Source organism: Marmota monax, unplaced genomic scaffold (genome assembly GCF_021218885.2).
Source record: "Marmota monax isolate L192 unplaced genomic scaffold, Marmota_monax_Labrador192_F-V1.1 WCK01_AAM20220418_F8-fsc00060, whole genome shotgun sequence".
Taxonomy (NCBI): domain Eukaryota; kingdom Metazoa; phylum Chordata; class Mammalia; order Rodentia; family Sciuridae; genus Marmota; species Marmota monax.
The window spans coordinates 3,705,019-3,731,554 of NW_026692826.1; the positions used below are offsets into that span (position 1 = coordinate 3,705,019).

At 35.1% G+C, this 26,536-nt stretch overlaps 1 protein-coding gene and 1 pseudogene across 7 annotated transcripts in view; one reads left to right on the forward strand and one right to left on the reverse strand.

Annotated features, from left to right (window-relative positions):
• The window catches only part of Rttn (rotatin), a 158,558-nt gene that overhangs the window by 35,195 nt on the left and 96,827 nt on the right, over positions 1-26,536 (reverse strand). For all 7 annotated transcript variants that reach the window (XM_046448652.2, XM_046448649.2, XM_046448650.2 and 4 more), the window contains 5 exons: positions 18,101-18,287; positions 16,661-16,752; positions 8,710-8,803; positions 3,397-3,589; positions 1,475-1,565 (listed from right to left, as the gene is read on the reverse strand). In XM_046448652.2, the coding sequence (XP_046304608.1) occupies positions 1,475-1,565; positions 3,397-3,589; positions 8,710-8,803; positions 16,661-16,752; positions 18,101-18,287 (657 nt within the window). The remainder of the gene's footprint in view (positions 1-1,474; positions 1,566-3,396; positions 3,590-8,709; positions 8,804-16,660; positions 16,753-18,100; positions 18,288-26,536) is intronic.
• Positions 15,837-15,960, forward strand: LOC124095497 (U2 spliceosomal RNA; annotated as a pseudogene).

The window sequence follows — 26,536 nt, forward strand, 5'->3', positions numbered from 1 at the left end:
GCTGAAGAATTATCTGGAATGAGTTGAAGCTCTTATATATGCCCCCAAAGCCAACAGCACTTAACCTACGTAAGGCAGCCAGCACACTGGTCAGGAGTATGGGCTTGGAACCAACCTTCATGGGCTAGAATCCTTGCTCTTCCCCCTACTGAGTGAGAGCCCTACAACAAGTTGCTCACGTTGGGAGGCATTAATGATACCTCATATTATTGTAATTAGGATTACATAAATTAGCTGAACAAAGACCCCTAAATGTTTGTTACTGCTACTACATATTCACTATATAACTCCCCAGTGAGCACCTGCCATGAGACAGGCCCTATGCTCAACAGTCAAGACACAACAGCATACAGGCAGAGGCTGCCTTCCTCTTGCTGAGTATGCTCCTCTGGCTGCATCTGCCCCTCACAAATTCAGCTTCAGTCCCTCCAGCTTCGTTCTGTATTTTGCATACATCAAGTGTGCCTGGATAACAGGGATCTTGCCATGTCCGTAGCGTCTTCACTCACTTTTGGTTACCAGTCACTGTCTGAAAGGCCCTCTCTAGATACCTCATGTAGAACAGGTCTCCTCTCCCAACTCCAACATCACTGCCAATCCCCTACTTTAGGTTTTCTTCTCAGATGTCTGTAATCATCACACATACACAGATGTGCTTGTTATCTGCTCTCCCTGCATGAGATGCTGGTATATAGCAGCACTCCATAGTGATGTGCTGACAGACAATGGAAGAGACAATCATTATGCAAACAAGCAGAGTCAAAGGAAACCACAATGCTGAACTGCTTCAGAGATGATGTGCACTGTGTTCCCAAGGGTCTTCAATAGAATCTGCCAAATTCAGACAACTCAAAGAACACACCTCAAAGTTACAGTTCCTTATCTAGTTCATCTTTCTTTCATTAAAAAATTCTTGGGAGTCCATATTAAAATTAGATTTGAGATAAAATTTGTATCAGTAACAACTACACAAAAAATTGTTAAGCATATTTTACATACAGAATCTAACTAAAGGTAAGAACTTGAAACAGTATATATCTATGAAGGAAAAAATATAAATTTATTTCTAACAGATTAGATTAAGAAAATATACATAATTTAACCACCAGGTATTTTAACAACTTCAACTTGGGTGAAATAATAGATACATAAGAGATGGCCTAAAATCATAAAAGGGGTAGATGGGCTATGCCAATGTTCCCTGTTAAGTGATGCTCAACAATACCCAGACACTTGACTAAACCTTAGCAGCTGGTTAATGATGGAGTCAGGAATGCTACCTAGGTCTTCAGGCCTACTGCTCTCTTCTACCACCCAAGGAAACCTATTTCAAATAATCTCACCAATCATATATATCCTGAGAGATTTTCATCCTCTCCTGTGTTTAGATCTCCTCAGCAGAACTTACTTTTTTTGGCACTAAAGGCAAAAGAATTCACAGACATGAGATAAGAGGCAGACAAGAAACACTGACCTGAGCCTGGACATGTTCAACTGGGGGTGATGAAGGCAGTGAGGTCCTGAGTTCCTGAACACACGCCTCAATAAAGGTGGCATCCACAATGCTGGAAAGAACAGAAAAAGAAAACCCTACAAATGGTCAGCATGCTTCTTATTAAACGTTAATAAATCAGAATTTAATGCTTGAAGGTAAACATGAATTCAAATCAAGAAAAATGATTTTTATAAGAAAATGTTTACAAAAGATTTTCAAGTGTATTTGAGAAAATAGGATAAATGTGAGAAGCAAGATAAATTTATCTTGTTAGATAAATCTGAGAAGCAAAGAATTCTGCAGAAAAGAATATCTAAGGAAACTTTATTAGAAGCAGAATAAAATATAATGCAAGCCCACTCAGAAGGAAAGCAAACAAAAGTAAAACCTGGGTAGTGCTTTTCCCGTTCAAAACAGCAAACACACAGGCTAGGAAATATGTTCATATTTGGAAAGTAAAAACAAAATAAAACCAACGAAATTATTTTTTAAGTCATAAAAAAAGAAAAACAGGTATGGAAACATGATAAGCCTTTTCCAGAAAGAGCCTTTAACATGGCTGTGGCCTCAAGGCCACATCACCCCCTCAGCTGACTCCTAAGATGCAGGATGTTCCTAGAGCTCCATGTGGTCATTCTTGAGGCAGCAGCGGGCAGGAAAGAGAAGCCAACCAACTAACAGTTTTCCAACCCTAACAGGCATCACAGCAGAAAAACTAACAAACAGAAGTTATAGGGCATTGTTAAAGGAGTAACTGCAACTGAGTAAAGTAGAACAAAGAATATTTCTTTGCTTTCAGCTATTTCATACCTAAAAGAAAGAGAAGGTATTATGATTTGTTGAAGAAAACAAAGACATATCAGATAGTAAATGTTCAAAGGTAGAGAGGCAGAGGGATATGTGGTTAAAGGAGGTGGGTACACTTGGCTAGAACAAGACTAGATGTCAGGAAGAAAAGACACATACATTCAGTGCACACAGAGTAGCAGCCTGGACTCCACCACTTTGAATCTTCCTACGGACTCCATTCAATGGTTTCATTTATGTCATTTATTTATTTTTGGTACCAGGATTGAACCTAGGTGTGCTTAACCACTGAGTCACATTCCTTGGCCTTTTTTATTTTTTATTTTGAGACCGTGCCTCACTAGTTGTTGTGACTGGCTCTGAACTTGAAATCCTCCTGCCTCAGCCTCCTGAGGTGTACAACAAGAGTGCACCACTGCACCTGGCTTCAACAGTATCATCAATCATAATCTAGACATTAAAATAATTTCCCAAGGCTGTGACATGACTGCATGAAAAAATCGTAAGATCAGATGGGCCTGAATTCAATATCTAGGCCTTTTCTACTACACTTAATAAGAAAAATCAGGACAAAATTATATCAGAGGTTCATTAATATTAGGCAACTGAATATAAAAATTTGAAGAATCAAATCCTGATACCCCTAAACATTTATAGCTGGTTAATAATGAAATATTGTCTGCTAAAAAGTTTAGTTTCCCATAGCAACATAACTCCAAATGAAGTTAAACAATAGCTTTTCAACTCAGGGATATTATTCTGATATGATTACTAAAGAGATGGATCCTCAAACTCCTTCACATACAATTAATAATCAACAAGGGAATTATACCATATTCCTTGAATGTGCTAGAAGACAAATAAGGTTGAGAAAAGTGAATTAAAAACTTTTTTTTTTCTTTTGGCCTTAGAAATTAACAAGCTTTAATAGACCTTAAAAAAAAAAAAAAACTGTTGAGACAATTGTGGCAAACACAAAACCCCGGAGTTGAAGGAGCTGAGCTGCCAGCACACACGAAGTCTCACATCATTTCAGGCATACCCTACGTCAATTCACCTTGAGCCATGCCTGCCTTGCAGCATTCATCTCTTACCCACAGAGAAGCTCTATGAGATGAGCTTTCCCAAAAGCATTCACAGTGTCTCTTGGAGCAGTCACCAAGAGGTTGTCCAAGAGGCTGCAGATGGCTGAAAGAAGAGACGCAGTAACAAAAACACACTGTTGGGGTAGTGGAGCAGACAGGGGCGAATGAGGAGGAGGCCGTGATGATGTAGGTTCGTGTTCACCTATTATTGAAAATAAACACAAAATTATTACTTAATTTATCTGTAGTTATACATAATATTCCCAAGTTCTTATAATCAAAGGAAAAGTACTAAAAATTATTAAACAGATGGTTGGCTAATTCTCCTAGTTGTTGGACTCATCTTAACCCTTTGGCTGGGGAATCAGGCTGCTCCTTGCATTCCCTACCTCCATGCTCTACTGTTTGTGTGTGTGTGCATGTATGTCCACAGGTGTACGTGGATGCTCTCTAAGAACACTGACCAGCCAAGGCAGGAACAACAGAACATGACCCTGTGCCCTAAGTGTTCAGACACTGCGGAACCAACAGACTGTCCTCAATCCTTTTTCTGAAAACTTTCTAGGCTCCAAATTCAAAATACTTTTGGATTTTACAGAAGCAGTAAGGCACAGGTAGTACACATTAACACCTCCAATGGGACCTCAGATAACATCCCATATAAATATTCCTACAGTAGAGCAGATGTGCATTTACAACAGGGTAAATAAAGGAGTAAATAGAACCTCAAATCAGCACTGGTCATTAAAAGCCAAATATATTTGGGTGTGGCCAAATTTAGCTATTAATTGAGTTAACAGCTGAAGAAACTGAGAAAACAGGTTTGAGGGATTGCAGGTTTTAGATTTGAAGATATTGGGATTGTGGATCTTTCCTAGCAGACTAATCTGCTTCAACACTTTCCATGATTACCTTCACTGCTTATTTCTTTTTAAAAGAAAACATTATACCTTGAATAAATTCAGACTTACAGAAAAACATAAGTACAAGGAATTCTCCAAAACCTATAATCGTTACGTTATTTTGCCATATTTTATTTATCTACCTATCAACCCACCTCTCATGTTATGAACTGCTAATATAATGCTTCTTTAATCCTAAATTAATTTCCTTCCTAAAAACAAGGACATTGTCTTAAAACCAGGAATTTAACCCTGATGCACTGGCCTATCTAACCACTTTAGCAATTGTTTCACAAATGTTTGATACATTTTATAGATTTGTATCAAAAATATTTTTCCTCTTTGGACCTAATTTGGGACACTATTTTGAATTTAGTTGTTAGGTATCTTCTTTCCAAACTGGAAGAGTCCTTCAATCTTGCTTAGTCTTACATGACCCTGACACTTTGTAAAGAATGCAAGTCAGTTTTGTGCAGAATGCCTAGGGCTTCCTCACAATACAGACTTTCAGTGAACTTATCAGGGGAAATACAATTCATTTTCTCCCATTATTGGAGGCCTTAATTTTAATCATTTGATTAAGGGAGTGTCTACTAAATTTCTTCTTTGTAAAATTATGTTTTCCTTTGTGTAAAAGCAATTGTCAAACAGTGATTTTTCTAATTCTATCATTTTTTTTTTTTTAACAATTTTAGTTTACTTTGTACTATCTGGAGGAACATTCCCTTCCCCTCATTCATCCATATCAGTATGACTCAAGGATTCTTAATTCTATATTATAATCTCCTAACGTTATTTATTTTTAAAGAGAGAGTGAGAGAGAGAGAGAGAGAATTTTAATATTTATTTTTTTTTAGTATTTGGCGGACACAACATCTTTGTTTGTATGTGGTGCTAAGGATCGAACCCGGGCCGCACGCATGCCAGGCGAGCGCGCTACCGCTTGAGCCACATCCCCAGCCCACGTTATTTATTTTGATATTCAAATTATCCCAGGAATTTGCCCCTTCAATATGATTCCTAAATCCTTTTACCATTTACCAAATTAACATTAGAGAATCTTATTTTCTAGCACAGTAAGATGCTCCAAGTTCATATTGTTCTTTCCCAGCACAAAAAGCCTTTATTCCTTGAAGGGGAAAATGGAATTCAAAGAAAAGATCTGGGTCCTGAAGTACATATACTGCTCTAGTGTGTGACTGTTTCTGAGTTGGAAACGTGCCTGTGTGTGTGTGTAAGACGAATGCATTCATGCACATACACAAGTACACACGCCTCTTTACCTCTTAATTAAAAACACTAATTCATGCAGAAATCTCCAAATTTACCTAACCCTGTATGGTCTATTGGATATCTTTCCCCCTCCCATATTATAATTCATTTATATGAAAGGAAGAAACCTGGCTTTCATCATTCACAATACATTTACCTATCTACCCAGCATTAGACACATATTAAGTAGTTTCAGAACTGTTAACTCATACTACTGCAAAAAGTAAAACTAGTAAAAAGAACCCAATGCTTGCTTACAGTTCTCTTCAGTGTTAGTCTTAGGACAAGAGCCTTAAATATGCTCAAGAGTTAACTTTGGCCAGATGCAGTGGTGCATGCTTGTAATCCCAGCAGTTTAGGAGGCTGAGGCAGGAGGACCTTGAGTTCAAAGCCAGCCTCAGCAATGACAAGGCACTAAGAAACTCAGTGAGACCCTGTCTCTAAATAAAATACAAAATAGGGCTGGGGATGAAGCTCAGTGGCCACGTGCTCCTGAGTTCAATCTCCAATACAAAAAAAAAAAAAAAAAAGGAGTTATCTTGGGTTAGAGTTCCTGACTCGCTTCAATTGTTATTCAAGTAAGTGGAATGTAACTAGATTAATTTGTTTGAGTTCCATGTTATTTCCCCATTTTTAATTTTATTTTTCTTCACATCAAATGAAATATTCACTGTTACGAAAGTCAAGCTACACAAGAAGGCATATGCAGAGAAAAGCCACTATCTCCACTTCTAGCTCTTCAGCCCTGTTCCCATATGCTGGCATTTCCTGCCTAACTGCCATCCACCCTCATAACTAAGCTCCTTAGTTTCCTGTTAATTCTCTATTTATATCTTTTTGCATAAACGAGGAGATAAATGAATTTTTAAAATTTTTTCTCTTACACAAACAATAGAAAATTATTACACTCTTTTGCAGTGTGCCTTCTTGACTTAATATTTCTTGAAAAATCACTACATATTATTTTGAAGACATAATCCTTATTCTTCTTAATAGCTGTATAGTTAGTTCTTCATTGGGTAGATGTTTATTTAAAAGCCACTCTCCCAATGATGGGAATTCAGGTTGTTTCCATTATTTTTCCTTCCACACAACACTGCATGAAATAACGACATGCATATGTACTTTCATTGTTGGTGAGGAGCCAAAGGGAATTCCTACTTATAATTTACATAATGTAAATACACATGCAGAGTTATTAGATACTACTACATTTGCTTCCAGAAATATTATGCCCAGTGCATCTCCTCCATCAAAGTATAAGAGTGCCCATTTTCCACAGTTTTGCCAACAGAATCCACTGCCAATGCTTTATAATTGTTGGATCTCAGTGGGGTATAAATTAGTACTAACCAAGGTTAAGTTATTTTTATGTGTTTTGTGAATTACCTCCTCACGTCTTCTACTTGCTTTCACAGGAGGCTTAGGGTTCGTTTCCTCCTCAAATGTTAAGAATGCTTTATGTTACATGTTTAAATATCTCCATCTATGAGTAATGTTGCAAATAGTTTTGCTGATTTGTCTTTTGACTTTGATTTTGGCAATTTCTGCCCTGCAAAACTTACTTTTAATTACCGTAAAATTTGTCCGTCTTTTCTCATTCTATCTGGATTTTGAGGCATAATTGGGTAATCTTTCCCTATGCTGAGTTTATGAGGAATCCTTATATGTTTACTTCTGGTATGCCCATGATTTTGATTTGAGGACCCAAGTGTTTCTCATGTTGACCTGAAGTACATAGACCTCTTCTGTTTCACTGCAACTAGCTACACAGCTTCCCGCCTCTCTGTCAAGAGATCCATGTGCCATCCATAGATTTAGGATGAAAATTGAACCATCCAGGATATATTTTCAATTCTATTTATTTTTCATGTGGCAGTAACATAAATACTGATTTAAGTATTTTTCTTAGTCTGATTTAATGTTCAGAAGGGGTATTCCCTTTTTTGAATATTTTCCTGGCTACTTTTGAACCCTCATTTTTCCACATGAATAAAATTTTGTTCACCCTAAAAAAGTCTGTTGATATTTTTATTAGGACAATATTAAACATAGAGATTAATTTAGGAAGAACTGATATCTTTCTGATGTTGGATCATCCCACCTGAAAATAAAGAAAGTCTTTCCATTTGCTTACATTTACTTTTCTGTTTGTTTTCCATATTTCTCATTAAGTTTATTCCTATTATTTTATCTTCTTTTTGCTATTATTAACTGTGGTTTTCCATAACATTACCCTTTCTAATTGTTTATGTGCATATATTAAATTTATTAAATTTTATTTTCATTTTATGTCATGCTATTTTACTAAACTCTTTTGCTGCTCAAATTAGCCTTATTATTAATTCTCTAAAGATTTCCAAAAAATCAAATTATACAGAAAATCAAATGAACATTTTCTAAATTAAACACTTTCATATTCTGTTAACATGAATTACTAAAAATAGAAATGACATACTAGGAAATTACTGGAATGAATATGCAAAGTTTTAATTCAGCAAGTATTTCTAAAAGGATTTTCTGTGTATATGCTATACTTTAGTGTTTAAACTTATTCTCGTTTTAGAATCCATATTCCTTTTAGGTCAGGAATATAAACTTACTGAATAAAGTTAATATACTTCTAGAAAATTAACAAAAGCTACACTGTAGTCTTCAAAATAAAATTTAAAGCAAAACAGAATTGAAAGTAATAAAATTAATATATTGCCATGAATAAAGTAAATCCCAGGTTGTTCATCATGTATTTCTAACAGATTTTCTTTGTTTCAAATGGAAGCACTGCCTTAGAAATTTATGATTAGAATCTCTTTACTTTCAAGTAGACAACTATGGTAAAGTGTTTTCCCAAAAAAGGTAGCTAAAAAAAAAAAAAAAAAAAAAAAAGAATTAACTAAAATTCACTGGTTTCTAGACTCAAATACTAAATATCTATACTTAACCAATAAGGAACCTTATTATCAGATTATTTATATGATAGCCAAACTCTTACTTACTAGTTAAGAGCACTTGTTTTATTAATTTCTGAAATATTTATTCCATCATATTCTGTGACTTATTCCATTAACATTTTGTTCTTTAAAAATATATGCCTAGATCAACTTATCATTTTTCTTTTTGAAAGCAGAATATCTTTCTAGAAGGATACCTTGAGCCATCGGCTGGTCACGTGAGGCTTCAGGAAGTAGCACCACTGACTGCACAGGTGGCTGGATTTCAGCACTGCCCACTGAGGCTGCCACCTATGGGTGAGGAAGGAAGAATATCTTACTAACATAGCTTAGAAAAGGAAACACATGCAGCATGAACACAAGACAACCTTAGGCAGGAAGGTTTGGAACAGAATTATAACAGTTGGCTCAACTAGAGAACGTTCCATATCTTGACAGATATAGCAGGTTTTTTAACAGCTTTTTCAACTACTTATAAGAACTGTTGTAGTTGACATAAATCAGTAACTCAAAGAAGCAGTTTTGATATAAAGCTAAGCTTCCTAAGTCTACTTCCTCATTGCCCAAATGTTGAAAGGCTAAAATAAACTATTTTACCTAAAATTCTTTAGATTCTTGAGATACTTTGCACTTCTGGATTTATAATAAGTGTTTTTTAATGTTTTGAATAGCACACACTACTTTAATAATGCATATAAAAATTAGCAGAAGTATTAAAAGATTTTTCTTTACCTTGTCTCATACCAGAAAAAGAATTCTTTAAGAATTCAACATTTTGATACTATGCTTCAGAATACAGCATATTTTAAAATTTTAAACAGCAAATGCTATGGAAAGCAAATGCAGTTTCACCCCAAAGGCTTAGAGATGAGTAGACTGTGTAGCCTCCTACAACTAAAAGCACCCAGGTTAATGTGTTTGGCACCTCCTACATAAAAACATCATATCCAGCAAGGTCAGATAACTCTGTCTTTCTCACCATTGATTTCTTCTCTGGAAGAGGGCATGAGGTGCTCACACCAAGGAAGTCTCTGGGATAGTGCAAGCACAGGGCAACTGGTTTCAACAGAACTTATAAATCAATGCTAGTGCAGACTCAGGTACTACGTGGTGTGTAACATTCATATGTTGATTGTGTATAGACCTAACACTTAAAGTGTTGTACCTTAGGGTTATTATGATCAATAAAAGCAAAACCTAAGGCTACTTAGTTCAGTCTAAATAAATCACTCATAAACAGGCATTAAGTCTCGTATTTTCTATTAGATTCAAATAATAGGGAAAAAATTTTGTTCATTTAAAAAAATGTATTTGCTCAGGTTGGAATGAGAGGTATGTAAAAAATGTTCCTGTTAACAGACATTAAGATAAGTTTTCAGTTCTGGGAAGAAAACAAACACAAATACTGATATCATAGACTATGCAGGAGTGGGTTAATCTATCTGTCTCCTACTACAAACTCCTTTGGCTATGTGAGAAAGTTAAGGGGACAAATGATGGTGGAACCCTTTTATCATTCCACTGAACATTCTTTCAAGAGCCAACTCAAGAAGCCCTTATCATTACTGATACAAACAGAGACAGGGAACTGGTTTGTAGTTTTAGCATTCCGGGTAAGAAAGCAAAGTTTATAAGAGCTCACTAAATATCTGGCTCATATGAAGAACACAAAGGAGTCACTTGTGATCAAAGGTGAGGCATTAATAAACGTCATAAATTTCCTCAATAAAGCCCAGGAAAAAGACACCAATTTATAAATGATGCTCTCAAAAAGTACCAATATTATAACTTACTCCATGTCGTGAGAAACACACAAGGACTTCTTCATATGGTAATACATTATTAGTTGATTTGGGGTTATCTATATTTCTACTATCCTTTTTGAAATTTGTATTACCATATTACTACTTTAATAAGTAAAAACAAAAAAGTCTTAAGCTGAATTGCTATGCTCAAATTCGTGCTTGTTTGGAAATAATCACCAATATTAATTTGATTATATTTGATAATACGCTTGATATGCAAATCTGTTACTTTCACTTGGAGCCTTGGTAGTCACACATTAACTACTGAAGGTGCAGTTTCATCCTTCCTTAGAGATGAGGACTACGAAGTTAAGGGATTTGCCCAGCTCAGATCATCAATTTGGACCCTCAGTTCAGCATCATGTGTATGACAAGAAAGTACTTGGACTGGAGCATGCTGAGGTTTGTAAACTCCCCTTCCTTCTTCATAACACAGAATTCTCATTCTCTCTGCTCTCCAACCCATTTTAAGTAGGAAGCCCCAAGTGGGGGGCTTAGGGTTGTCCTCTTGTCCTAGTCAGTCTATCTAATTTTTGTAACCATCACTTTCTAGACTCACTAAAATGGCTTCAGTGTAAAATTATAATTTTGTCCATCTGTCATAGGACATAGCCAAAGGTTTTCAATTTATATGCCCTTGATAAGACAAGTAAAGCAGTTTTCTTTGAAGTCTATACACTTGTAGCCGTATTTCCTTACTGATGTCAGAGAAAGCGGTAAGAGCTAGTCAGAAGAGATAACACTGATGGTACTTAAAGCCACTGTCCTAAAACTGCTTCAAATAAATCAAAATATGGTTGCCAGGAGCTAGGGCTGGGAAAATAGGGAGATGCTGATCGAGGAGTATAAACTTTCAGATATAAGATGACTAACAAATCTAGTAGCATTTTTTAAAAACATGGCAAAAGAGTAGAACTTAAAAGTTTCTATAGGAATCTATGGCCCATTTTATGAACAGATTTTAAGAGCACAAAGGCTTCCTTCCTCCTGCTTTCCAATTTGTAATCATCAATTCTAATTTGTAACAAGAAATTTAAATCAGCTCAACTGAAATAGATTCATCCTTCAATGGATTGTGTATAGTCTATTAAAAAAAAAAAGAAAGCTCAGAAAAGCACAATTGAAAGAAACAGCAGGGGATGATATGAGCTTCCTGATGTCAACTAGAAGACCACTTAACTGCAGACCTGGATACCACAGGAGCCACAGCCCCTGTACTGTGCTGCCTTTAGAGGGAGAACAAATTTTCCAGTGCTTATCTCATTCCCTCCTCCTTTAAGCCTTGTGGTCAAATACTTAAATTCTAATTCTCTGAAGCTATTTCTTCATGTGTAAAAAGGGTTCCACCAACAAATGGTGTGGATCTAACAATTTAATCCACTCACAGCATTTAATACAGGTAAAATAGCCCATGGCAAACTAGAAATTATAGTAATCTGAGATCTAAAATGTGAGAAAGTTGACTCTTTCTATACATAGCAGTTTAATATTATATAAAATGATCAAGCCGTTACCAAAATATAATTTTGGCACAAATATAAAAAAAGATCCAAATGTATTTTACTCAGTTGTAGTTACCTGCTCAATAAAATCACTGAAATTTTGTTCAAAATACTTTAGTCTGTTTAAAATAATTATAAAAAAAGAGAGAGAAACATAAATCTCATTTGCTCTAATAACATTTTTTAAAAGAGTAATTTTTTATAAAATAATGTTATGCAAATAGAACAGGATGAATATTCTATTTTTACCTATTATAGTCATTCTAACATTATATTCTAAATATTATTTCATTAAGAAAAATGATATGTATCAGTAACCATCAATATTTAAGTTTCATTAATAGACTTAATATTAAATTTTTATACCAAAAAAACCCAAAAGAAAAAAAAAAGCTTGTTCTTTTTCATTGTACTGTACCCTAGTGATCTACATTAACATTAACATACTCAGGAACTAGAAAACAAGAGTTTTAGTCCCTGGTAATCCACGGGGAGTTGAAATTTATTTAACAAAGCATACTATTCCTTTTATTCCTCTCCACAATCTCCACTATGGGACACACTGCCTTCTCAAGTTTTCCTCTGGTCACTTTATTGGAGATACACACACGCCAAATCATTGATGCCTATGTCAAAACTACTTTTCTTCAAAATGCCTCTTGGATCCATCCCTGCTTAAATCGTCCTTGGTCTATTCTTCTTCATTCTATGAAACATTTTTTAACTAACTCCTAAACAAATGTCAATACATTACTTTTCTAATTTAAATTGTAATGTTTCATGCCATTTCATTTTACTGAAACACCTTTCTTTCTTTTTTCAGTTGTAGATGGACACAATACCTTTGTTTTACTTTTTGTGGTTTTGAGGATCGAGCCCAGTGCCTCACACATGCGAGGCAAGCACTCTACCACTGAGCTGCAATCCCAGCCCCTGTATCTTTACCTTAATTGCTATTATATCTTCAAATCCAAAGTTGACTCAACTTTCTTGACTAACTGCTATATGGTTACTCTGGTAATCAATCTTCAGACTTACCCACCCACATACTCTACACCAAACAATCCCATGCATATTCTGAAAGTCTAATACTTTCAATATAAAAGAGTTAGTATCCAGTTATTTTCTAATTACCCTTTATGCTCTCAACTAGATGTTTAACTAAGTGGGTATTAGAGACCATTTCAGTTGCTACTTACTACATAAAATCACTTTCTATTTCATCATCCGTCCAGGGTAACTGCACTGCAACTTGATTCCAATATCTATTATAGCATCACACACCAATATCTACTATGGCATCACACACGTCTGGCTTTGGAGTAGCGTACACCTTGGTGACCAACAGCTAAAGCCAAATATTTCCTCTTTTGTAAAACAGAAGAGTAAGACTAACTTTTAGTTAGACAAAAAAGATTAATGAGTTAAATTCTCTTTAAATGAAATAAACTAAAATCAGCAGTAGAATTAGGGTAACAATTCTTTAGACTCGTTCTCCACATATTTCACAAAGATATATAACAGATTTTTAAAAATGCACACATTGCTCAGCTCAAAAGCAACAGAAATGACCAAATTTTGGCCATCAAGCTGTTGCTACCTACTGGTATGGTACGAGACATAAACACACACAGCCATTTTGGGTACTTTGAGAACAGAAATGTGATTTTGGGAGGAAAAACAATACCAAATGCCTGAGTTGGAGGGGGGCCACTTCTGAGGAAGCACTTACAAGGACAACACGCTGAAGGTAACAATGATACCCAGCTTACTCTATCTGCAGTTAATAAAACATACAGGTCCCAGTGATCACAAAGCATGCCAACCAAATGAACTAATATTCATTAGAAAACACTATTAAAACCCCTAGTGTGGCATTAACAGCAAAGAGTGGATAATGACCCAGTAAGAGCACAGTGTATAATACGACCCACATCAAAAAAGACTATGCTTTCCTTAGAAAGAGAAAATGGAAAACCCAACCAAAAAAAAAAAAAAAAAAAAAAAAAACTGCAATTTTTCTAGTCTAGGAGATAAAGATATAAATAACCAGATAAGCAAATTGGCAAGATTTACACTCATTCAATTTATACCTCAATTTGAAAGTTCGACCTTCTCTTATACTAGAGAAAATATTATTTGGCCCAAATATAATTGCTCTGGCATAATAAACTCTCCAGATTGTTCTCCTTTTGGGACAATAATATACTTCATATGAGGCATGATAAAGAAAACATGACAAATAGTAGAATTAGGGTAACAAGACTATTTTTGTGAAAAAAATCCACCAATTCCAAAGTCTCTGTCTACAAATTAAAAAAAAAAAAAAATGGAAAAGAGTTGACTGAAAAATACTAACAAAATATCAGTCTATCAGGGAAAAAAAATTTCTATGCTATATAGAACTATATATTAAAATTTTTTAAAAATTAAAATATTTCAATGGTATATTTTTCAAAGTCTATGTAACCCCCCCACACATACACACACACAAAGAAGTTAAAGACCTTTACATGAATAGACGTTGTTGCAGTGTGAACTTTGTGCCCAAAAGGCCCATGTGTTGAAGGCCTGGTGCTCAGGATACAGTGTTATTGGGGGGCAGGGGCTGGAACCCTCAAGAGGTGGCCCAGGGGAGGAAGTTAGATATCTGGTGATCCTGTCCCAGGATCCCAGCAGATCCTGGGACCTCAGCCCCTTCCTCCTGTTCTCTTTCCTTGCTGGCTGCCATGAGGTAACGGGGCCTCCTCTACCTCATGCTCCTGTCAGAATGCACTATGCCAACACAGACTCAGAGCAACAGAGCAAGAGGCTGAAACCCCGGGAAACCATGAGCCAAAATACACCTTTCCTCCCTTTAAATGGAGTGTCTAAGGTATTTTGTGGACTAACAGAAAGTTGACTAGCACAGAGGTACTTCTGTTTTATTTTTTTATTAATATTTATTTTTTAGTTTTAGGTGGACACAATATCTTCATTTTATTTTTATGTGGTGTTGAGGATCGAACCAAGCGCCCTGCACACGCCAGGCGAGCGTGCTACCGCTTGAGCCACATCCCCAGCCCAGTACTTCTGTTTTAATAATGATTTTTAATAAACAGTTCCAAAATTATTCTCAGAAAATATAGCATTCTAACATGTAAAATGTATATATTGATATAAAATAAAGAAATGTAAAAGTTTGATTTGATTTTGCTTTTCGTTCTTAGGTCTTCTTGTATAGATGGAAAAAAATACAGCTTGAATGGTGTCTACAGATTAGCCATGATAATTCAAAGTTAATTAGAGAAATTACTATTTACTCAGTACCTACAATAAAGAAAGAACTGAAGAATGTACAATATTTCTAAAGTTATTCTATAGTCCTTTTAACAGAACAACCTGAGATGATTTACTTTTAAGCATAAATTGATGCTGCCCTTCTGTGAACTAAATAACCAATTAACAGAACTCACTGTGGCATTTAACCATCCTGTTTCTCCTGCTGAAACAAAGCTATACACTAGCCCTGATCTGGAAAGGGAAGCATGACCTCTAGTGGAAGGAGGGTAATTATCCCACTTTTCTATATACAAACCCAATGCAGAACTAAGCAAACTCTTTTCCTAGGAAAAAAAGAAAAAAAATATTCTTAAAATTGTAGCAAAAAGTACCCATGTTTGGGAGATTGTAGAAGGCAAATTTTATTAATGTCTAAATAATTATTTATTATTTTCATAAAAGTTTTTACTCCTGAAAAGTTTCAAAACCTTTGCCTTTCTAATAGATTCTGTAACACAGTCACTATCTAATCTCCAAAACACTTTTTTTTTTTTATTGGTTGTTCAAAACATTACACAGCTCATGACATATCATCTTCCATACATTTGATTCAAGTGGGTTATGAACTCCCATTTTTTACCCCAAATACAAGTTGCAGAATCACATTGGTTACACATCCACATTTTTACATAATACCATATTAGTGACTGTTGTATTCTGCTACCTTTCCTATCCCCTACTATCCCCCCTCCCCTTCCCTCTTCTCGGCCTTTTGGCTAAGATCATGTGTAGTATCTGTTCTTATCAGTTTAATATCTGATACGTCCTCTATCCAAAACACTTTAAAATTAAACATGTTTTTCCATTGAGAAGAATGATTATGTACCCCTGTAACGAAGAGAAAGCTAGTGTGAATCATTAGGCACAGAGCAACTCAAGCACGAATGAAAGCTGAGGGCAGACAGGTGGTAAGCTAGCTTACATACATTTCAGGTAGTTCAGATAATCTAGAGAAGTTTCTATGTGATTCGAGTTTTAGGATGTATTTTAAATCATTCATACCACACTGGAATTATTTGAATGGGTAAACTTTATCATGATGCTTTGCCTTTAAGTGAGGTTTCAGGATAATTATTTTTAATCACATAGAGGCTTTTTTCTTCTATTATTAAAGCTAAATATTTTCAGTTTTTATGCTATTGATTCTCTGAAAAAAGGTAGAAAAGAGGAATAAAAAACTCTCAACTAAAAGGATATTAGTGCAACTATAATTGGAAGCAAGCAAACCTAACTTGAAGTTCTATCTCTGCTACTTTTGGCACAATTGATCACAGAGTTACTTAACTTCTGAGTGACCTGCTTATATAGAAAAGCACAAAAGAATCTACCATGTATGACTGGTGATAGGTTAAATGCAATAATCTAAGTAAAAAAAAAAAAGCAGAATTCTGCACAGAGAACACTTCATAAAAACTCATATCTACTATAATCATAACCTTATAGTCTATATCTGTTCTTATCTCATCATTATTTTTCAGAGATTAAAACTAAGTAAGTACTCATACATTCTTTGCAAGTACCATTGTTTCTGTGGTGGAGAGAGAACTTGGATCATGATCTTGACTGGACATTCTTGATGGAGCCCTCCAAAACTTAAATGAGTCATCCAAACCTGTGACAACAAGAAAGTTGTTAACATGGACACTCTCCTAGGTACTGCAATAATAGGAAAAATACTCATCTCTGGAAACCAACCAAGGTCTACAGAGAAAGGCTTTTAATGTGCAAGAATCATCATGAGCTTGTTAAAGCAGTTTCCTGAATCCTAGTCCCAGAAAGTCTAACACCCTAAGCCAGCATGGAGGCTACGCATGTGCATTTCTAACAGGTTACAAGACACTTGGTTCAAGAGCCATGATCTGAGTAACAAAGATCTGGAAAAATCTAAACAAGTCACTTTCCTAATAGGAACATTTATTCAGAATGTTCAAAAACTTTATCAAATATCTACTTTCTTCTAGATTCCTCTAGGGAGTGAACAGGAAAGTGAACTATAAATTCACAATTAAGTATTTGGGAATAAAAAAACTTCATGTCTGCAACCTACTTTTAAATGGTGCAGAAAAAAAACACTTATATACATGCATGTAAACAAATATTACTTATATTCACAAATACACATGAAGTAGGAAGTAAATACTAATGTTAACTTTGGGGAAAATTTGTAGAATGCTTTAACCTTCTCTGTAAGTGTAAAATTATGTCAAGATTCTAAAAAAATTGCTTTTAAAAATTAACTTAAAAATACAAGGCAATTTTTTTAAACTATTTGTTTTTATGAGATACAATTATTTATATGTTCTAATACCTATTAGAAAATCCAAGAGCATCTACATAAAGAACCAAAAATATTTCAACAATATATTTTGATAAATGAGTAATATACCAAAAATAAACAGCTTTTTCAAACCATTAGCAAAACAAATTTAAAAATTTAGTAGGAAAAGATGTCATTCACAAGAAGGGTAAAAGGATCATAATCTGCCAAGGAATGAGTGTTCCAAAAAAGTTTAAGAAATATGAATAGAGGAAAAAAACTATAAAAGTTCACTGAAAAGCATGAAACAAACTTGTGAAACAGTAAGGTATCAAAAATGGCTTCCATGAAGAATTCATAACAGAAAAATTCTTGAGCAATGTTTAGTGAAAGAAGGGAATACAAAAATGCACAAAAAACCTGAACATGATTCTGTAAAACAGACAGAAGCTACACGGAGAAAGAAGACTGGAAAAAATGTATTCCAACATTACAAGGGTACCCTCTGGGTATTAGGACTGGAGGTGATAATGTATAATACAAGGGAATATATAGAATATAAGGTTATCTTCCATTTAAATTAAATATCTTCCATGTAGTTTTTATTATTTTTCCAAGTGATTTTTAACAAACACACGTGGTTCGAACATCTTTTTAAATAGTTGCATTTTGTAAAAGTAAAATATAAAGATATTCTACTTACCATTTGAATCTCTGCCTTCTGAAATTACAAAAGCAGAAGAGTTCAAATCAAACCTATACAGTCCTAGGTAACAGTGTTTCACCATCTGATTCAAATGTTCATAAAAATGGCAGTGATATAAAAGAGCCTGAAGGGCAGGTTTTCCTATGAGTGATAGGCCAGAGTCCTCATCATGAACACAAGGGCCCTGTAGGAAAAGAGGGAGAAAAGAGAAAGACACTAACTTATCGCACAGTTTCTTCAAAAAGATCTACTGTCTCTGCTTGAAACAAATGGGTGCTACCAAATGCTACCACACCCTTTCCATGATCACTGCAGCCGAACCTAGAGGAAAGAAAGCACTTCCTAACACTGTAGTCTGCATTGCCTACGCCCCCATCTGAAGACAGCAGGTTCATCTACTGTATCTCTTGACAAGCCACATCATTCAAATTGCGTCTCTGGAAAGCTTTACCCAGGTAATTACATACTTAAGCAACAAACACAATAAAAGTAGTACTTTTCAACTTACAGACAATAGTAAAAAAATTATTAAAATATCCAAAATAATGCAGTCCAAATAATTATGTACAAAAACATTTTTGTATCTATCAAACAAATAAGATAAAATTTAAAAATTCATCAATATCTATGTTAAAATCTGCTTGCCATATTACTTTCCACTGAATAAACCCACATGAGGAAAAAACACACAATGATGCACACACACACACACACACACACCCATGCACGTGCACGCGTACACACACGTATACACACCTGCCACCTGAAAAGAATCCACTGTTACAAAATTTTATCTCTTTGAACTTTTGTTCCAATAGCTTTTGCACTGCTACTCACTAAATTTTCCTACAATATCCATTGATAAAGATCAATCTTAGAGGATTCGTTTAAAGTTGACAATACCACCAATCACTAGTTTAAAAATATTTCTATTTTCTGGAAAATGTTAAAGTTAAGATTTTTTTTTAAATATACCCTGGGAGAAAGGGAAAAATAGAAATCTAAATGCCAACAAGAAGGAAAGTATGGTCAAAACACTCTCAAAGTTTATTTACCCTTAACCATAAGACATATTTATATGTGTCTTTTCACACCTCTCCTAACAACAGGGGAGAGGGTGTCAATACTATTCAGAAACATTGTAACTCACCAGTTATAGGCATAGCAACACTAACAATGTTAACAATTTCCTCTAACATTTCTTGTTGAAGTATTATCATTACAATTAACCTTTTCAATATTGAATACCTTTTATGATTATGAAGTTGTTATTGTTAACTGTAATAAATCTATTCATCACTGAGTTTATTCTCTACAAATAGTGCAACTTAAATGAGAAGTAAGACTAACAGCGCTTTGGTTATAGCTCAGTGGTAGAATGCTTGCCTGGCATGTACAAGAACCTGGGTTCTATCCCCAGAACTGCAAAAAGAAGAGAGAAAAGAAGTAAGACTAATGAACAGTTAGCACATGATAGTGTTCATATAAATTTAGAGGTCTAGAAGAAGCAGATAAAGCAGGAGAATATATAGAGAGTCAGGACACTCTCATTATTAACCAAGGCCTATGTTACCAAAAAAGTGTCCTCTCACACATTACCTTAATTTTCTAGGGTAAAGTATTCATCCACAACCTTACAGCCAACCTTGACATACATAGTTTCAAAATGTTCTACCCTTTAAGTGAGTTATTCTTAAATGTATAAAATATGTCACACAAAAGACATGCAATAGCTTCTTAAAATCACCAATTAGAACCTTCATTACACTAATTCAAGGAATGAATTAATAGCCAAGATGAGAATTACAGTCTAGCTAGGTTGGGCTAGGGGTATATCTCACTGATAGAGCACTTAGTTAACAAGTTCAAGGCCCTGAGTTTAACCCCCAATGGGTGGGATAGGGGACATAATAACACTAACTGACCAGCTTAACTACAACTACCCAAACTCAACAAACAAAATAAAATTTTTAAATAAAGTGGAACAAAAACTGTATTTTTCTAAATACATTATATGATGACCAGAATAATTTTGAGTTGTTATACACATTACATAAAAGTATTCAAAATTTAGTTTTGTTGCTGGGCGCAGTGGCACATACCTGTAATCCCAGCAACTAAGAAGGCTGAGGCAGAAGGATCATGAGTTCAAAGCCAGCCTCAGAAAAGCGAGGCACTAAGCACCTCAGTGAGATCCTATCTCTAAATAAAATACGAGAAGGGCTGGGGATGTAGCTCAGTGGTTGAGTACCCCTGAGTTCAATCCCCAGTACGCCCCTGCAAAAAATTTTAGTTTGCAAAATAGTATATACATCATTGCATCCTGTACCAGTTACACCATAGCCCTAAATTCACAAAGGGTTAATCAAAATAGGTAAAGGAGTGCGCCAATCACTTAAATCTTGAAAGAAGACAACACCTGAGTATTTGTAGCTCCTGAACAGCTCTTCCATCTGCTGAGGTCCAGACCATTGTACCATCTGCTGGGAAGGCATGAGTTACAAAAACCCACTATCTTCTGAGACCCAACCTTTTTGTGTTGTAAGCATTTTCAAAATAAGTGAGAAGTACTACAGGAAATACACTATGAGAATTCTTGTTATTTACCAAACTGTAAAATTACCAGTGGTAATCTAATTACCCCAAATATATTTATCTCTCAATTAATAAATTTTAAAAATTCAAAATTTAAAATTTAAAAATTAAAATTCAAAATTTAAAAATTTAAATTTTCTCTGTTCTTTCTTCCTAATATAAAAGAGAAAAAAAAAAACAGATTGAGAAAACAAAGATAGGAAAAGAAGCCATAATAATAGATATAAAATAAAATCTAAACTAATTCAGCTGTGTAAAAAAGAATTCATATCCCAGAAAGCAGTGCAAAAATCACTAAGAGAACGGTACAAGATAAGGAGAAAGAGAAAATCAGCTCAGGAGACCTATGGGATTCGTAAGATTTCCAGAAAGGGGGTAGTGGGCATAAGAAAGGGGAAAATCATTTTTAAAGAAATATGAAAAAAAAAATGTCAAAATGATATGGAAAACCTAAGACTTAAAATTAAGGAGCATAAATTAAGCATAAATTTCAAGAGAAATGAAAAAACAACACATAATCATAAAACTCTAGAATACCATGAATAAAGAGAGGATGCCAAATAAAAGATTAGCCACAAAGAAGAAAAAAGAATTGTCCTGGAACTGACTTCTTGTCAATAGCACTGGATACCAGAAGACAGTGGGGAAACGTGCAGGAGCTGGGCCTTTCCACCTAGTATCTGCTAACTAGCCACATTATCAATTCAGTACAATTTAAAGACATTTTTAATTTTGCAAGATTTCATACAGCTTAACTCTAACATGCTTGTTACTAGCCAGCATGTATGATCATTTTGAGGAAAATTACTAAGAAAAAGAGGCTCTAAATGAAGGGAAAAGATGATTAAGAGTTAAGTAAAACCTGAGATATGATAGGGACTCACAATGCAAGAAAAAATAACAGAAATTCCAAGGGAAAGAAAATCTCCCAAATTAATTTTTAAAATTACACACACACTATTTGTATATATGTACGTATTACATGTTTATGAATACCAGGGGATTTTCCTCTGAGTATTACATGGGTCAGTCCTGGAAGCAGAGATAAAGAAATGTGACTACAAATGACTAAATGGCTCTGCAATGAATTACTGATCTTCAGTTTTTAGAATCAACTGACACAAATTCAGGAAAGATGCAAACATAATCAGTCTTCATAAAGCAAAAGTAAAAAAAAAAAAAAAAAACTAGCAAAGATTAGCATTAGAAGTCAGAGAGGAGACCAACGAACAGATAACAACCTAGCCACATGTACAATATGGGGGCCAAGAGACAGGAGGCATGGCTAATTGTGGAAATCAGAAAGTCCACTGGTCCACTTTCAGCATACAGTATTTAGCCTTAAATATAAAACTACTTGGGATGTAAGAGAGGCAGCTGGAGGGGACAATAAAAGCAGTTAATACCAGAGTGTGAACTGGTCAATTCATAGCCCCTTGATTAACAGGAGGTAGGGGGAAAGGGCTGGCCTAACCAACTATGTATGTATGCATGCATGTCTGTTCTAAAATGCACTCAGCCTGAGAAGGTCTTCCCACCACAAGAGAACAAAGGGAAGTGGGGACAACTAAAGATACATTTCTTTAAATAACCCAACAGGAGACAGTAAAACCTTGGCAATGTTTGGGAAGAACACTGGCATGTGCAAGACCCTGGGTACCCATAGTACTCAGCCAATGAGGAACCAGGGGAGGGACCTTGCACTTCTGGGGAATAAAATGCTGATTGTAACTGCTCTAGGTGTGCCTGCTCATCCAGACAAGATTAAAATCCATGATTAAAAGCCTCACTTTCTCTATACCTTTAGTCTTTCAGTCCATTCTTTGGGTTTGGACAGGTGAGCATGTTTCTCACAATGATGAAATCATCAACAGCAAGGGTGACCACTGGAGAATCTAAGAACAGTAATAAGAATACATTACATAAATGAACTAAATCCTTATTCATCAGAGTAGTGATGGAATAAATAGGAGTAACTCTCTGAAGAATAAAAATCAGAGGTAAACCTGTTTCAGTTAATGGAGAGGCATACTTCATTTCATTATAAGTTCGACCAGTTCTTGTAATGACATACATTTATTACTTGAAAAAACAATTTCTGCTAAACAATTCAAACAATTAGTGCATTCCAAATATTTTTAACTTCTCAAAAGAAAACCAAATGAACTGGGATATTTACATAACTATTATCTATTTTTTATTTGACTTATTTTTGCTATGCATTAAGTTGATTCCCTATTCTCTGCATGCCAAGGCTTCCTTTCTCTGCGATGACATATTATCAACAGATCTTTACTCCTAGCAATGGAGCCAAGGTCAGCATATGTCCTAAGATGGCACAACTTAGGCTTTCTATAAATGACTAATGGTATGAGGGCCAGAACAATGAAGGCTTTCATGCACGACTAGGCTGTGGTCCATAGAGCAGCATGAAATCACCATCAGTAATGGATGGGGCTGCCTTCTGGCAGAGTGAGAAAAGCAGCACCATCTAGTTGTTCTATCTCAAGATGTCTATACCCCTTACAGCCTTGCCCTCAGGTGAATTCTGAAGCTACCAGATTATGTGCTGAATCACAAAGGACAGCTGAGAAGACCAGTATGTGAAGAAAGAAAACAAAAGTCACCAGACTCCAATTACAAATACATTTACCAAAAAAACCCTATAAGTTAACTATAGCATAGAAACCTCCAAAGTATTGTTCTGAAGAAAATAAACTAGAATATTAATTTTAAAGCATATTTTTACTCCTAGGGTCACTTTACTATATACTCATTAGCTATTATTAAAAAGGAACTATTGGGCTGGGATTGTGGCTCAGCGGTAGAACTCGCTTAGCACGGGTGGAACCCCGGTTCGATTCTCAGCACCACATAAAAATAAAGGCATTGTGTTGTGTCCATCTACAAATAAGATTCTCTCTCTCTCTCCCCACGTCCCTTTAAAAAAAAAAAAAAAGGAACTATAACCAAAGTTAAGAATTACATTTAAAAACAACAGACAATATTTCCAAGAAGAAATATGTATTATTTTTGATAATAAATAAAAAGTGATATACCTCAAAGACTATAAAAATGATCCTAAAAACATTAGCACTCCTAATCACATATAAATTATGAACACTATTAAAAAGATCTCACTTTACCAAAGAATTATAGTTTTGTAAAATTAATACTCATGATGCTTCAAAACACATTAAAAGCCAAGTGCAGTGGTGCATGCCTATAATCCCAGTGGCTCAGGAGGCTGAGGAAGGAAGATCATAAGTTCAAGCCAGCCTCAGCAAATTAGCAAGGCCCTAAGCAACTCAGTGAGACCCTGTCTCTAAAATAAAAAATAGGCCTGGGGATGTGGCTCAGTGGTTGAGTGCCCTTGAGTCCAATCCCTGGTACCAAAAAAGAGAGAAAGAGAACAAATTAAAAATTTGCATATTAATCACATCAAATGTGTAAATAATATATACCATAATGATAAAAGAGTGTACTACCTATCCAAAACACGTGCACATAAAGACACACACAAACAGACAGTCCTGAGAGCAGAGGCACTGACAACCCAGGAACAATGAGCATATCCAGATGACAGAGTTAGATTTCCCTATAAAAAGAAATCAAAGCCCTAAGAGCAAATATCTCATTTTATGATGGGGCTCGGGGAGTCTAGCACACCTTGATGTACTAGAAAGTAGGAAATACTAAAAACTGGCAAAAAAGACATGCCAAAAAAATTCAAGAGTCTATCCAGAGACTCTCCTTCCATAAACTAGAACAATCTGATCATCCAAACATGGACAGAAATAGATCATAATGAATGAAACAAACTGAGTGCCCTTGAGTTTACACTGCTTAAATGAGTGAAGGAAGTAACAGGTTGGGAAGAAAGGGAATTAATTCTTCCTTACAGTAGAACATAATAAATGCAGAAAGGTATAATACAATTAGAAAAACATTTGGCAACCATAATTGCCTTGGACAAGAATTTTGAATGGAATTTTGAATGGAAGCTGTAACTAGTTAAAGTTTAGAAACATATTTACAGTCTCAAAGTACCTTCTTAAAAAAGGGGGGAAAAATGAAGAAAATAGACTTTATCTTAACCATGAAATCAATTTAACATTACCAATAATGGAAAAAAGATATCTCTCCTGATATGATGCACTGAGAAGTATATATCACTTCTGTGGTTTTTCTGCCAAAAATGCATAACCTAAATCTAATCATTCGAAAACAGACAAATCTAATAATAGGTATTACAAAAACTAAATGGTATGCACTCTTTAAAAATGCTAAGGTTATAAATATTGATGATCTAGACAAGATTCCAGATGAAAGTCACTAAATAGAAATGACAACTATTATATAATATGTATTCCTGAAATGGATCCTAGATTGGATATTTTATTAAAAGGAAAGTCATGGGAAAACTTGAGTAATTTCCTAATTTCAGTAATTATTAGTATGCTCGTGTAAAACAATATTCTTTTTTTTTTTATGAAAGTCATACTTTAAGATTTAGGGAAAATGAAGTATTCTATGATTCTCCAGTAGTTTAGAAAAAAGACAGGTAATATAGTTAAAGCAAATGTGATAAAATAACATTTGGGGGATCTGGGTGAAAAGTATATGAAAATTGTACTGTTTCTGCAACTTTTCTATAAACATAATTTTTTCACAATAAAGATTTTTTTTTAAATAAAGCAAAACTGCCAATTCAAAGTCTTAATTACAAATTGTGGAAAGAAACAAAAGCAGGAACAAATGCATTTATTTGAACCAATAACCCATTGTGTTACTTAAGTGCCTAAAATTAATTTCAAATTTAAATGTGAAATTAAAGAATTCAGTAGTCTATCCAGAGACTCTCCCTCCATAAACTAGAACAATCTGATCATCCAAACATGGACAGAAATAGATCATAATGAATGAAACAAACTGAGTGCCCTTGAGTTTACACTGCTGTAAATGAGTGAAGGAAGTAATAGGTCGGGAAGAAAGGGAATTATTTTCAATTGGAAAAAAAACTTTTAATATTACAAAAATTATGCATAAGCTGCCAATAATTAATATTACTTATGTAAGAAACTATATAATGTTTCCTAGATATGTGTCTATCCTCCCTTGTAGGTCACAGACTTCAGAGCACTAAATCTGATAATCTGTGAATCCCCAACATTTAGGCATTTGACAAATATTTATAGATATAAACTCAAACAAACTGCACAGACCAACAGATTTATTATAACAGACTCCAAAGCTGGTTGTTAAAATTGTGGGGATTTGTAACGTTGCTCTTCAAATTAAACCCAGCAACAGAACCATTCATATTCAGGAGTACTAACTCCCAGTCAGACTGTGGGAAACTAGTTTACTAGTTTACAGAATACCAGATAGCTGGGAGCCACAATTCAGTTCCGCATCACTTGTAAACTGACCCCGTTTTCTCACCTTCGGAAAGAGAAATTCAGCCTTGAGGAGGCCGAGTTTGACCCAAGAACCAGGCCAGTATTTACAAACACCCTTCTTAAAAAGCAGTGCCCTGAGTGTGAGAGAGCTGTAATGCACCAGGGACTGATGGACCTAGAATCAGGATCTCACACCCTGCAGGAGCCTGGTGTGTGGGCCCACTGTGTGCTGAGGGAAGCTATGCTGAAAATAAGCTCTTCATCTGCTCCTCCTCTTGTGACTACTCTGCCTCTAGTATGTCTCCATTTCCATGGAAAACTATACTACAAAACTAAGATTCTATTCATGACTTTACTTACTTCAGACCAATAAGGTAAGTTGAATGCTTCACATACTTTGATAAATCAACAAAGACTAACGGAACATCTATCGTCT